The 15337-nt window shown below is 33.1% G+C and overlaps 2 protein-coding genes across 8 annotated transcripts in view; one reads left to right on the forward strand and one right to left on the reverse strand.

The window, feature by feature from the left end:
• The window catches only part of GNPDA2 (glucosamine-6-phosphate deaminase 2), a 23807-nt gene extending 12133 nt beyond the window's left edge, over positions 1-11674 (forward strand). The window contains exons 5-7 of one of the 2 annotated variants that reach the window (XM_017502019.2): positions 2143-2327; positions 5392-5566; positions 10188-11483. In XM_017502019.2, the coding sequence (XP_017357508.1) occupies positions 2143-2327; positions 5392-5566; positions 10188-10249 (422 nt within the window). In that variant the 3' untranslated portion in view covers positions 10250-11483. Of the gene's footprint in view, positions 1-2142; positions 2328-5391; positions 5567-10187 lie in introns of both variants that reach the window. The other variant, XM_037729048.1, reaches the window with a different exon arrangement.
• The window catches only part of GUF1 (GTP binding elongation factor GUF1), a 27554-nt gene continuing 20548 nt past the window's right edge, over positions 8332-15337 (reverse strand). For 2 of the 6 annotated variants that reach the window (XM_037729047.1, XM_017502018.2), the window contains exon 17: positions 12394-14499. In XM_037729047.1, coding sequence (XP_037584975.1) covers positions 14362-14499 — 138 coding nt within the window. In that variant the 3' untranslated portion in view covers positions 12394-14361. Of the gene's footprint in view, positions 14500-14526; positions 14703-15101; positions 15240-15337 lie in introns of those variants that run through there. The other 4 variants (XM_037729046.1, XM_017502016.2, XM_017502017.2 and 1 more) reach the window with 4 other exon arrangements.

The raw sequence follows: 15337 nt of genomic DNA on the forward strand, positions 1-15337 counted from the left end.
GACCAGTCACTCTACTTAAGAGGGATATGAGAAATTATAATTGTTCCAGCCCCTGTGGTGAGGTGAGAAAGGCAGAAGAGAACAAGGTGGGAGATGGAAGAAACTACACTGAGCTGACCAAAGAATAGCAACCATACATTCATTTATTCAGCCATTATTTAATAAGTGCTTCCTACCTGTCACTTGTTGTTCTAAATGGTAAGAATATAGTAATGAAGATAAAGCCCTTACTTTCATGAAGAGTACGTGTACATTCTATGCTTAGAGCTATAGGAACACAGGAATGACGCTTACTACAGACAATGAGTTTTAGAAATGTTTCAGAGATGCTAATATCTTAATTTAGACTTAAAGTCTGAATATGAATTAGCCACATCTTAAAAATTTTATATCAGGAACCTCAATTTTTGACAGTTATTCACAGCCAACAAGCAAATATCTTGACCCTCCTCCATTATTAATCTTTGCCTATAATTTCAATTTAGCTTAGCTGTATACTTCTGTAAGGCTCACATCACCAGTGAGGTCACCTGTAGTAGATCTTAGTAGACTTCATATTTTTTCCTAAAGTTTTTATTTTCCTGATCCCATCCTTCCCTCTTTACACATAAATAGAGAAATAATAAATGTTGGGGATATATATATATCTAAGAGGAGTAACAGAACACTTTTACAAATCTAGAGAAGTTAATGTTATATATATTTATAAAAGCAGATACTTAATAGTAGAAATAGTCAGTGCATATTAACTACATGTAGGTCTGGCCTTATGTCTTCATATTAAAAATTCCTAAATTGTTGTACTTTAGCATTCTGTATCTGCTTCAATATTCATTTCTTCCTCCATTATTCAAAACTGGGTTACTCTTTGTCATATTTTATCTTGTTGTGGCCTGGGAAAATTTTGCTACAATTGTGCACTGTCAGTAAAATACACATATCATTAAATACACAGAATATAAATGTAAGAGATACATTTTCTTCAAAGAATTGGCAGAGTTATTTTTTGGCTGAGGTTGCTAGAAATGTGACTAGCTACTAGGGTACTTGTAAGTAAAACTTGATTTATTTATGTAATGGTAAGAGCCTTAATTTTGTGAAAAGAATGACCTTCCATTTCTTTCAAATAAGGAATATCATATACCTGTCTATATTTTAGAGGTAATCCTAGAATATTAGAGCTGGCACTAGATCTCTTTAAAGCAGTGTTTTTAAAACTGGTTGTCACCCATTATTAAATCATGAAAGCAATATGGCCAGTCACAGGCAACATTTTCTTTTTGTTTTGTTAATGAAATGCAATGTAATAGAAAACAGCTTGTATGCTTCCTAGTAATGGTAAGTATGATTTCATGCAGTTTTTGCTTTAATTTGTATGTTTCTGTTGTATGTGTGTATATATATATATACTAGATGGCAATATCAAATGTTGTTTCTTACAAGAGTTACAGTCAGAAAAGTTTGAAAAAAACTATTGCCTTAGGCATTATCTTGTCCAGTCCACACCTTTTTGTAAGTGAGGAAACTATACTATAGAAAGGTCTGCTAGTTAATTGCTGTATCTGGACTACAACCAAGTAAATTCAAATGTAACTATGAAGATGTCCAAGTTAGGAATCAGAAGACAGATTCGAGTCCTGTCTCAGTATTTACCCAGTTGTGACCTTGAACAAGTCACTTATTTTTCTTGAGCATCAGAGTTTCCTTTTGTGTTTAAAAAAAGGTGGAGGAAAAGAGGGAAATGGATATGCCTAATCTGACCATCTCATAAGATAATATTAAGTAATATTTAATAATCTGTTGTGATGATGCATGTGAAGGGATTTTATAAATTATAAAATGTTATACTACTATAAGGTGATACTTAATTTTATTATTAGAATCATGCCAGCTTATTGCTATATACTACTATAAGGTGATACTTAATTTTATTATTAGAATCATGCCAGCTTATTGCTAAGCATGTAGAAAACATGGAAACGTGTTGAATCAATACAGAAATATTTTAATGCAGTAAAGGAATTCAAGTATAAAATAAAACAAGGTGAGTGATTTTTGGGGGGTTCCTTAATGCACATTGAACTTTGTGAAACCTGTGTATTTCATGTGTATATGTATATGTATGTATATTTCTTTTCAAAGGAATTGGTCCAGATGGTCATATTGCCTTCAATGAGCCGGGATCCAGTTTAGTGTCAAGGACAAGATTAAAGACACTAGCAATGGATACCATCTTGGCAAATGCCAAATATTTTGATGGAGATTTATCAAAAGTGCCAACTATGGCTCTCACTGTTGGTGTGGGGACAGTGATGGATGCTAGAGAAGTAAGCATTAAATGTTCTTTGCTGTTTTTCCTTTGATGTCAATATATTAATATTTTGGAAGGATTACGATGCTGAATAAGTGATACTTTGATTGCATTCTATTTGCAGTATAAGTTCTTTTCTAGTGTTCAGTAACTAACTTTTGTCAGTCTCATTGACAGGTTTAGGGATCAATTAAGTCTTTTGGAGCTGTAAACTAAGAATTTCGCACCACCACTTTTGAGGTCCTACTTCACTTGCCTATTCCTGTTTGGGTTTGAGGTCTGAAAATCTTACTGATCATATGGTTTGTATTTTATTGAAAGTGCCTCATGAAAGGACTATTAGGACAAAGATGCAATGCTAGTTCCACTACACTTTTTTTGGAGCTCTCACAATAATTTAAATGCTTCTCTACTGTATACAGGATGATAGAGTCCTATTGGTTTCCAGCAGAAAAGCAACTCAGCTAAGGCTGGATCTGTTCTATGTTTGGTGTATTTAAGCACAAAAGAGCTCTAAACAGCAGATCCTGCATAATTTTTAAGTTTTTATAAATTGGGCTGTCAATTTCTTCCTTGAGAATACAGAACAAATTGTAGTCACTTCATGGTTATATGTAGTTAAATTATATAGAAACCAAATACTGTGTTCCTTTCTGGTAGCCAGATTGGACAGGTTCATAGGAAAAAAGTATAGACAAAGTATGATGAATAAGAAACTGATCTTGATATTTATATTTAGACTTGAATATACAAATAGAACTGTCAATCAAAGTATGTGCGAAACTCACCTAAAAATCATAGATATGTGGGAAAAGACCTTTCAAAGACTGAAATTTCATAGTCAATATGAAAAAAGAATTTCAGAGCAATCCTATTTCTAAAATATGAAACTGAGTTATGTAATAAATTTTTACATTTAACAAGATGTAAATTTTAATGCAATTTAATTACTCAAATATTGAATTTTTTTCTTTGGGTCAGTTTTTGCCCAGACAGGAGTGCAGCAGTGTGATCACAGCTCACTGCACCCTCAATCTTCTGGGCTCAAGAGATCTTCCCACCCCAGCCTCCTAAGTAGCTGGGACTTCAGGTGCACACCACCATGCCTGGCTGATTTTTTTTTTTTTTTTTTTTCCTTTTACCTTCCTTGGGGTGGTGTTGAAAGGCTTAGGCACCAGAGTAGCCAGGACTATGGGTGTGAGCCATCACACCTGGCAAAGGTCTAAATTTTTTTGGAAGAGACAAAGTCTCACTCACTATGTTACCCAGGCTAATTTCCTCATTTATTAAAAATCACATTTGATTTAAAAATGCTAACCAAGAAGGCATGTGGAGGATTTAATATGAGGTTATAGATTTTTATAAAGCATTTATATCAGTTTATGGAATGATTAAATGTTGATTATTCTTTAAAATTAGCTTACTTCATAACCTTTTAAAATAGTGTTATTGTTTTACACTTCGTAGCATAAAGCTGTATCAATGCAAAGTCTGCCTGAGCGCTGGTTCTCAAACATTAGTGTACATAAGAATCACCTGGTATTCATACCTAGCTTGATTCTTTAAATTTAGGGATTCTGCAGTTTGAACAAGCATACCAAATTATTCGATATAGTTTGTCCTTTTCCATGATATGAGAAATAATCTCCTTGAGAATAGAACAGGTATAATAGAACTAACCACATATAAGAGCAACTCTATTTAGAGAGCATGTTGTTTCTATGCCTTAGCCATAGATAAACACCAATAATGAATCTTCATCCTCCCCTAAGCTTCCAGCAGCCTCCTTTCCTTCCACTCCCATCATAACGTTAATGCTAGGTATGTACTTAACCTTTTCTTGCCAATAAAATTTGGTGGTCTTTTGTTTTATTCTCAGTATATACACTTGATCTTAAGATTTCTTGCCACCTGTCCCATTACCTTTTTATAGAGTGTGCTTAGTGAAAAGACTCTTGGCACATATTGTCTAATTCTTAGAGCTTTTACAAGAGGCAATGTAATGTAGTAGTTAATTGCTAATAATATGGACTATAGAATAAAACTATTTGTTTGATTCTTACCAAAACCTTGGGCAAGTTATAGAATATGCCTTAGTTTCCTATCTTTAAAATATAAGTAAGAATAGTATTTCTCTCATGGTGGTGTTTTGAGGAGTTAGATGATGTAATTCAAGGAGAGTGCGAAGTATTTCCTCCCATTTTAGGCCTAGTTATAAAATATGTTAATACAAAATTTGTTTTAAATATTTTAGAACTACAGCCATTTTAACATTCTTTTTAAAAACAATAGTAATGAGGAAAAAAATCATGTTTAAAGATTACATTACAAAAACGTGTGTGTACATGAGGTGCTAAGTGGGATCAATTTACAGCTGAAAGAAGATAAAGAAGATTCTGGCACGTATACATTCACATTTGCATGTCATTATGTTATTTCATTGGCATTTAGAGATTGGGGACCAAGAGCTTGGATTTTCAGTAGTTTATAAGGGTAATCATCAGTCATGTGCTTATAAGACAGTTCCTATGTTTAAGTAGATCCCTAATCCTTCTTTAAATCCAGTTTTTATTCTGAGTCAGCTTTGGATACCACATGTTCAGTAAAATGCTCTTCAGACTTTTCTTGATAACTCTTCAAATATCTGTAGTTTTAGAGTCTTTGGTTTTCTGATGTAATTGCTTATGTCAACTATAGCAATTTGGTATATCATTCTAGATTGTATAAATTATTTGAAGACGTGTAATTCTGCTTTTGCAAGACAGTCCTTTTCTTTTTCTTCATTCTCCTAGGTTTATTTTAAACATCTTCATTTACTATGTTAGTAATTACAAGTATTATAGTGTTTGCACTAATACCCCATAACAAGACATTGTTTTGCTTCGTTAAACTAGAAGCAACATTTTGTGCTGTTTAGTTACCTTAAAAAGTAGAAATAAATACCTTGAACTGTGATGTGGAGCTATGTATTTTTCTTTTTCTCTTAGAAAAATATTGCTGCTGGAGTCCATGTTTAAAAAAAATAGAGCTTCTTACTCATTTGGAACAAGTTTTAACAATTGATGTTCATAATTTTTCAGGTAATGATCCTCATAACAGGGGCACACAAAGCATTTGCCCTGTACAAAGCAATCGAAGAAGGAGTCAATCACATGTGGACTGTTTCCGCTTTCCAGCAGCATCCTCGAACTATTTTTGTATGTGATGAAGATGCTACTTTAGAATTAAGAGTTAAAACGGTGAAATACTTTAAAGGTGAGCACTGAATTTCAAAAGCTGACTGAGATATTCTGTTGTGGATGACAATTAAAACTTAATTGTGGAATTAAATCTCATAAAACTGTGGAGTTGAATCTCACACTGTGACCTATTGAAAAGTGGCAACACACAGCTGGTTCTTTCAAGGAATGGAAAATTCTCACCTCAGATAATAATATCTTCAGAGTAGTACCTTTTTTTTTCATGAAGAGAATCTCTTCAGTCTCTATTCAGTAAACAATTTTTTTTGAAATCCAAAGTTTAGTAAAATAATTTACTTTCACATTGAATACAGATTAAATAGCCCAAAAGAAAATTTATCTTTATTCATTTTGGATTCCTTTTCATGTTTATCAGTTCCACCTCAATCCCTCTCCCACAGTCCCCTCTAAATTTAGAACCTAATAATGGATAATAGAGATCCCTTGCTGTCTCATTTAATCTTTACAATTTTAAGCCGATTTATTCCATATATTAAAGTTATAATGGCTGAATGTTAAAGCTCTATGGAATAAACTCTGCAAGTAAGCAGGAGTTTCATTGCCCAGACTTCATGTAGATTTTTCCTTTTTGCTTTTTCCAGTAGTCTAGTTCAGTAAATCTGAAACCTTGCTGTACCAGGCTATGTATTAAAAAATACATATGCTTGATGTAATGGTTTAAGAGATTTTCAAGGAACATTTTGCCTATACCCAATGTAGAACCCATTCCCTGATTTAAGAGTCAGCTCCACATACTACACATATATAAGCAAGCTGTCCAAACAGGTAATTTTTGTAAAGTACCTGTATTTACACAGCTGATATTGAAAGTTATATAGTTGTTCATATAGATAGGTCAGTGATTCACTAAGTATGTAGTATGTATGCTACATTTGCTACATGATTGTACCTTTTTCATCTTTATTACTTTAGTAACTAGGTATTTAATGCATATTTGAAAAAATATATGAATAAATCAAAGCTATATTTTTTGGTATTATTCCTTAATACAAGGTCCAAAAAAGCTACCAATGTGGCTCTAAGACACATTGATATTGATCTTGCTGATCTTGGACTGTGTCTTAAAATTGGTTTCAGATCATAGCTTACCTGGTAGCATTTTTTTCTCAGTGGTGCATAAAATAATGGTGTCTTACAGTCTACAGCATCTCATTCAGACATATAGTATATTATCTTAAATTTTTAAGTCAATGCAAAGAAAACCAGTAACTTTTATTTCATGTAAATGTGTCAATATGGCAAATATCTTAAAGGTGTTATACAAATAACTGACATTTGGCAAGCACTGAAAATAGTCTATTTTTAAAACAAAATGCTGATCATGCTTTGTATATAGTTTTATATTTGTGCTTATGTTTCACACATATTTTCCTGTTTTTTTAAATATCTCAAAGCATTTTAATGGACAGTCAAGTACACGTCATAATTTATTTAAACATTTCCTTATTGTTTAAAGATTATTTCCATCTATATTTTTATCATTTAAATTACTAGTTTACAAAGCCACAAATATATCAGATTAAACTGAAAAATTGTTAGCTTCTTTCTGATTTGATACATAAAAACAAAGTGAAGACTTGTGAATAAAACGAGCTTTTGTTGGAGTTTTAACTATTTTTCCATGTAATCCTTCAGATTTTATCCCAGAATCCTCACTATCCACAAATTTTAATTCCAGTTTTAAGAAAATTCATTGAAGATGCCATTTTCTAGTCATTGTAAGTCCCAGATAAATCCCTGTACTATCTGATTTCGTCACAATTTGGTTATCAGACTTTTACATTTTGGTGAATATTTAATAAAATACTTAATAACAGCCCATATGTCTATGACCATGCACTATTCTAAATGCATTTTACTTATTGATTTACTTAATTCTTACAAAAATGTTATGAAATGGATACTCCCAGTTTTAAATGAATTAATATGCTTAACAGACAGAGACGTTGAGCAACTCACCCATACAGCTCATATTTGGGCAGAGCCGGGTAACAGAAATCAAAATCAGGCTGATCTCTGGAGTATAGGCTTTAGTCTATTCTGTTATACTACCTTCCACAATAAAGTCTAGGTAAGATACCATCTACATCAAAACCATATTTCCATCTGCTTTTTTTTCCCAAATCATATTGCTTCCAAAAAAGGTATATAGACATATGTTAGAAAATTTAAATTAGAAGGGTGGTAGTTGTTTATATGTATTTAGTTCTTTCAGTTCATCTATCTAAATTGTAAGCCTTTCTGAAAAATTTTGAAATCGACCATTCATGAGAGGATAGCTGCATTGCCTAAAGAGGAAATAGTATTTTCCACTTGAGCTGTATTTCTCAAGAGGCTTCAGGATACCAGCCTCTGTTAGGATACCTCCTTCAATATAAAGACAGAATTTAGATATTCTGGGCTACATATGGGCCTCATTTTATAGTATTTTAGTAAAGAGTAGAGCAATTAAATATTCGTAAATGTACACATTTCAAATGAAGTTTGTGTATTTTTCATCCCTCCATTTAGTTACTAGTATATCAAAATACTGGAGGATGTAAATTCCTATAATTGTCATCCATGACTCTTCAAATTCCATTCACATCACTACCCTTTTTTCTGTCATCACTAAAAAGTGCCACCCAGAATCTTAAAGGGTTCCATTTAGTGCCTAGATAAGATCAAAGTTAACTAGATCCAAAACAACAAAAATTGCCAGTAAATGCAAGTGTATTTCACTATGTGCCTTTTGAAAGATACAAATCACAAGAAAACAAATTTAGTACCTGGGGATTTATTTTATTCATTCTTGCTTTTCACTTTTGCTTTTTAAATAGAACAGCTTTATGTCTTTGATTTTAGTATGTTTTCATGACATTGTCATCATGAATTTGTTTCTCTTTGTATGTAGGCTCCACCCTAGTAGTTTGACAAAGGTAGAATGAGTTCATTTTGAGTCAAAACCATAAAAGTTACTTTGATTAAATATTGGTTAGAATCTGTGACATTTAAACTTTCTTTTGGTAAGGTGTCAGGAAGTCTGGTGCATTTTTATCAGAATAATTATTTCTGATTGACTTAACTAGCAATTATTTATATAAAATTTATATGTAGAAAGTTGTCGGTTTTTACCTGAGGTCACAGTAAATATCTGACTTAATATCTAAAAAGCCATTAAGAGAGTTTTCAAAATACTTACTTCTAGTTTGGAAGCAGTCCTGTTTGATGTATAAAAGATACATCCAATATATAGAAAAACAAACTTTATAACAGAGTTGAATTTTTATGTTTTTCCTTATATGTTAAGTTTCATGTATTTTAAAGTTCTGTGTATTCTTTCCATAATCATAGTTGTTAGCAAATGACAGATGAATACTATTTAAGTAGAAAAGTAATCCTCCACAAAGTCATACTCTGGAAAATGCTACCTCCTCTAAATCATACAGCTGATACTACCCTTATCTTTGTTTTTCCCTCTCCTACTGGTTGTTAAGTTTCAGGTGCTAATATGACCTTCAAGTAGGCTGTTGAGAAGTAAGCATTCTCTTTCAGTTGCAGCACTAGTGAATGGAATGCTTCCCCCTTCCTTCCTTTGAAGACTCCTGTTCTTATGGTTAGAATTTCTACTACTACACAAACACTTGCCAGTGTTTGTTGCTTGTCCCTTAAAAGTGGGTCTTTCTCAAAGCTGGGATTTTAGAGTGCCTTCTGCAGCCTTTCTGACAAGGAACATCTATGTACTAACAAGCACCCTATCCCTCCAATCCATTAATCCCATTTCCTGCAAAAACCGAGTTGTAAATACCTTTCCCCAGCCTCCCATGTTCTTAATAACCTGAAAAATTTAATTCATTTATTTACCCTCCAAAATATAAAATCTCTAGTTTATTAATTGGGTTAAAGACAGTCTTTTTAGAACTTTTTGCCCTCCCCAAAGAAATATAGTACTGACGCATGAAGACAGAAGCAACTGGAAGATCAGTTATTTCCCAAGAAGCTTTCATAGGCAAGCATATGTACCAATTATAAAATGAAAGTTACAATCTACCTGATCTAAAATCTAAATTTCTATTCTGAAGTAAATGATTTAGTACAGGTTGTTTTCTGTAATGTTTTAGTAACCTTCCCTCAATGTAGAATTTGTAATTAACCTTTGTCGTAAATACACATGCCAAACTAGTTGAAAATAATTTGCCAGATGAATGGATAGGGTAATGTATTAAGAATAAGACAGCAGTTCTGAGCCCCACACTAGAATCTAGTAGAGGAACTGCCAGAGGATCAAGATCAACATAAACTTTTAGATGTAATTAAAATATATTATCTAAGTATTCAAATTTGTCATACTGATTCTCTTTGAAGACAAGAACTGCTGTTCTGGTTACTCCCGAAGTACCTGTACACATTCTAGATCTGCACTGTTACATAATTATAAATTGGTATTTGCTAGGTAGATAAAACTAGACATTCTGAAACACTTCTATTTGTACTTTTTCAATAAACTTGACTATTTTATATCAAGATGAGAACCAAACAGATTTACTGTATCTTATAAAAAATATTTTGTTGTCTAAATTAAATGAGATAGTTCAAAATTAACAAAAACAACTGGAACTGTGCTTTTTTTCTTTAAGGTCTAATGCATGTGCACAATAAACTTGTGGATCCACTATACAGTATGAAAGAAGGAAATTGAAGGAGATTGGAGCAAAATTCTGCTTGAATGAACAGAGCACTTTTTTCTAAGTAGTAGATGAATTTTCAGCTATGCAATATAGCAAAACTTGGGAAATTTTGAAGACTGTCATTTTTTCAATCGAATATCTACGTTAAACATTCCATATTTTGAATATTTATATCTTGTACTAGAATTTAAGAGAAGTAGCTGGCTCTCAAGATTGACTGGCTATTTATTATAAAGTACTGAAGTCACATAGCCACCTATAAAACAGCATAGAAATGTCTTGCCTGTTTAAAAAGTCATCTTAAAGGTAGAGTGTACACATCAGGTACCATTTTGTGATATGACTCCAGTGGTGGCATATATTTTCATTTTTTAATGACAGGAACACACTCCAGACCTTTCAGATGGCAAACTCATTTCAGATCTTCACTTTTGGAATGTGATCTTTATGTTTTCTGTGCATTACACACATGCTTTTCTGCACGTGGTTGCCTTAGTCATCTTCCTACAGCACCATCTAGACATCAAAAATTGTGCTATGTATCGTTGGTAAAGGAAATTTGAAGAGATGTCAGTGCCTAAAAGTACAGTTTACATCCTTTTGGAAAGTATGTGTAAGTGCATGTTTTTTTGTGCACCTTCTTCTACAGCACTTTTTTACAAATATCTTATTTTTATTTATTGACTTGGGTTCATATCCCTAATATAAGTATCTTGGCAATTATGAGCTTTATAACTACCAACCCACTTCAGGAAATTCTTTTGAAGAATATTTTCTGATTATTGTTAAACTTAGTATATGATTAGCTTTATCCCTTATGTCTAAAAGGATATGAAGTATGTATAAAAGGAATTACTGTAAACTTTAGATTGCCATAGCAATTTACATAAAAGCATATTGTTTTCTATCTTTAACTCAAATAAACTGTGTAAAAAGTTATCTAAATTTTATTTCCAGAAGTGAAACTGAAGAACATATACATTCAGTTCCCAACAGTTACAGGAACAGTACATAGGACCCTACGTTTATTTTGGGTTTGCTGCCATCATGCATTAGGAGATTTGGGTTAAAAGACATCTCTGTGTCTGTGGGGAGCAAAATGTTTTTCTTTTGCTTATTTTGCATTTCATAAATCCACCTGGTAGAAGAAGCCTTACTTATCTGCTTGTCTGTGTGATTAAAATGTATTTAGTTTCTTAAAATATTAAAATAGCAAATAAAAAATAAAATAAAATTGGTAATAGGGTTTTATGGTTAAAAGTTGGGGTGGGATAAATTATGCTGCTTTACTTTAATTCCAGATGATGTTTTAATAGCCTTATAAATGTTTTTTAAATAGTGAATCAGTAGCATTCCACTTATACTTCCCATAATAAAAATTGTTTACTACAAACTATGCTGACTACCAACCTTAGAAAGTCATACAACATCACAGTGAAAAAGTTACAGGTACCTGCTGTGGTACATGATTCACCAGTTATTTCTGTGCTTTAAAAGTCTAAAAATTCTCCTTTCCATTTTCCTGCCCTTGATGTTAGGGGCTTAGTTGATGTTCTTGTACTCAAGCTCCTCCACAAGCTGAGGAGTGGAAAACTGGCCACTTTCATTCCCTAACTCACGAGCTAAGCTGCTGTCAGGCAAAGAACTTAACTTTTTGAAGAAAGAAACCATTGAATCCCAGCTCTGTCAAGAACTGTGACTTTGGGAAATAAAGAAGTCTCTGTTTCTTCCCCCAAACCTGTACATACACTGAATGAGGGAAGCATACAGAACTCAGCACGGTGGTTGTCACATATTAAATTCAATAAACAGTGCTTATTTTAATATTGGTAAGTGTTTAAACATATTTTAATATTTGCTAAAATCTTAGTAATATTAGGTCATCTGAGGAATACACTTAGAAAGCACACAACTCCAAATCACTAAGTCATCTGAGTGGGAAAGTGGGAAGGGGAAAGAAATTAAGCTTATGGAACATGCTTTTTTTTGTGCTATTATAACTGAAACGGTTTCCTAAAGAGTCATAGGTTAAGAAAACAAAATTAATCTGAATTAAAAAGGCTAATATTGATAAATTTTTAAATAGCAAGCACATAGTACATATTATGTTCTAATTTGTAACTTTCCCTTGGCAGTGATAGAACAGAACACTTGGTTTTACAAATTATTTTTTAGTCTCAAATAATGTCATTTTCAAAATACTACTGTCATGGTTTTTCAGTTTTCATCTGTGTTTTATGAGAAGCTGGAAGGGGGAGGGAAGATACATTAGATGATAATTTATGTATCTAGGACTATGTCACAGGCTACTTCTACACGTAATTTTAAGTAAATCTGCACTTTAATACTGTGAGCTCAAAATATCTGAGATAGGTCTCAGGTCAGTTTAGAAAGTTTATTTTCCCAGGGTTAAGGGTGTGCCTATGACACAACCTCAGGAGGTCCTCACCACATGTGCCCAAGTTGGTTGGGGCACAGCTTGGTTTTATACATTTTAGTGAGACATGAGACATCAATCAGTGTGTGTAAGGTGTACACTAGTCCTAAAAGGTGGGACAGCTCGAAGAAGGGAGGGAGCTTTAACCATAGGCAGGTAAGAGCAAAGGGTTGCATTCTTTTGACTTTCTGATTAGCCTTTCTCTGAATATACAATTTACATGTGAGAGGAAGGTAGAGATATAGTCAGTTATATTTTAATCTGGTTTACTGAAACATGGGGCCGAGGAAGCAATCATTCATGCATCTGTTTCACATGAACAGAAGGATGACTTTGAGTTCTGTCTGTCCCCTGTCCACAAGGAATTTCCTTGTGGGCAAATTTTATCTTTGTGGGCTGTCTTATTTAGGAATAAAATGGGAGGCAGGTTTGCCTCAGTGAGTTCCCACCTTGACTTCCCTTTGGCTTAGTGATTTTTAAGATTTATTTTTCTTTCACATAACCTTAGTATAAAATTCCACCTTGATAGTATTTATCCCTAAAATACGTTTTCTTCATTCAATTCATTCAAGGTAAAAGATAAAGATCAATGGCTAAATAATGTTATCTTGCTGTAATATAGTCTGCAGTCTGGTTTGTTCATTGGCTGAATAAACATGGGAGCTGAGAGCTTTGAAGAGATATTTACTGGCTATGAAATCTCAAGTTACTTTAAAGTTAAGTCTCTTTAATTATGAAATTCAGACAATTATTAAACTCATTAAGAGCTCCTGGTAATACCAAACATCTGGTCATTTTACACAAATGTGTTCTGAATGTCTGAAAGAAAGCTCCCGTCCTTAACTTAGATGTATGTAAACCATTAGTTTCAAACTAACAACCTGATAAAATCTATAAACATTTTATCACGAACTGGAGCGTATGTTTAGATAGTATGTTATTTAAGTTTACTGTTTAATAAATGATTCATATATCAGATAAATTAATCCTGCTAACAAATGTGACATTTAAGGTGATTTTTAAAATCCTTTAACTTAAAGTAGATGGAATCTTAAGTATGGGGCCTTTTAGTGTCAGTAAGGGAAAACTCCATGAAAACAAAATATAGCAAGTCCTCACTTACTGAGATTCATGGAAATTGTGACTTTAAATGAAATGATACATTAAGAAACCAAGGCTTTTTTTCTCATCAATGTTATAAACCACTTAGAAGGAAATGACATTATTCAAGGACTGTCTTCTACATGTCATTTTGCTTAAAGTCAGCTTCTGAGAACCTTTTGATGACATTAAGCACTTTAGTTATGATTGAGTGCTTACTATGTCATGCACTTCTGAGTATTTAATGTATTACCTCATTTAATCTTCACAACAACAACAACCTATGTAGGTAGTAGTATAATCTCAATTTTACCAAAGAGGAAACATGTTAATTTGGCCAAGGTCACCTTACTAGTGAATGGTTGGAACAGGTATTAGAGAACAGACAACACTGCTTCAAAATCTAAGCTCTTACCTACCCACTCATTAATCCCTTTCAACAAAAGGCTAGTAGGTTATTTAAACCTGAAAACCCTGAATGTAACAAGCAAATTGTATAATTTTCATTCTGTTGTCAGCATATTACAAATTGCAATGAGAAAAAGATAGTTTTTAATTTATTAAAATTCTTTGTTTCCCCACCAATTATTTAGAAGATTGTGTTTTCAGAACTTTTATAAAAGTATCTTTTGGAACTTCAATGTTGCCAATTTTCCTCAGCTTTTTTTTCCCTTCTGCTTGTTTCTTCAAAAGTTTCATTTTTCGGGTAATATCACCACCATACTGAAAGATATTTTAAAAAATTGGAAGTCTAAGTCATTCTAGAAAATGTATGATTACATAGAGACATCAGTACAATCTTAACCACACCAAATTATTCGTAAGGCAGACATCTCTATAATCTTCCTAGCAGATCCTGATTTTACTGTCTTCTCAAGAATGATAAAGGCTTTATTCTGGATGGAAGTGAAGATCCCCAAGGAAACCTAGTAGTATTACAATATGCATGTCAAGAATTATCAATCTCATTACTGATTCTAGGCTTGGAATTTTGACTATAAACCCACAGTCTAATATAGAAAACTCTTAATCACATAGGAATAAATGTGCCAAAACCTATATTGAGCATTTAGAGAAAGAACTGATAATTCAATTCTAAACAATATTTAAGAATACTTTTTCTTTTCTTTCCTTTTTTTGAGACAGAGTTTCTCTCTGTCGCCCAAACTGGAGTACAATGGCGTGATCTCTGCTCACTGCAACCTCTCATGCTGCAGCCTCCCGAGTAACTGAGATCACAAGCATGCACCACCATGCCTGGCTAATTTTTGTATTTTTAGTAGAGATGAGGTTTCGCCTTTTTGGCCAGGCTGGTCTCGAACTCCGGGCCTAAAGTGATCTGCCCATCTTGGCCTCCCAAAGTGCTGGGATTACAGGTGTGAGCCACCAAGCCCAGGCAAGAATAATTTTTTAACAGCTGAATGATAGCAAACTGGCAAAGCAGTGTCAGAGGTAGATTTCAACCGTAAGATAAAGTGCACTGTTTTCAAAATCTTTCATTATATGTTAGATCAAGAAAACATAACCCTGATCACCGAAATAACTGTTATAAAAATCTTCC

Source organism: Cebus imitator, unplaced genomic scaffold, assembly GCF_001604975.1.
Source record: "Cebus imitator isolate Cc_AM_T3 unplaced genomic scaffold, Cebus_imitator-1.0 Scaffold288, whole genome shotgun sequence".
In the NCBI taxonomy this organism is placed as follows: Eukaryota; Metazoa; Chordata; class Mammalia; order Primates; family Cebidae; genus Cebus; species Cebus imitator.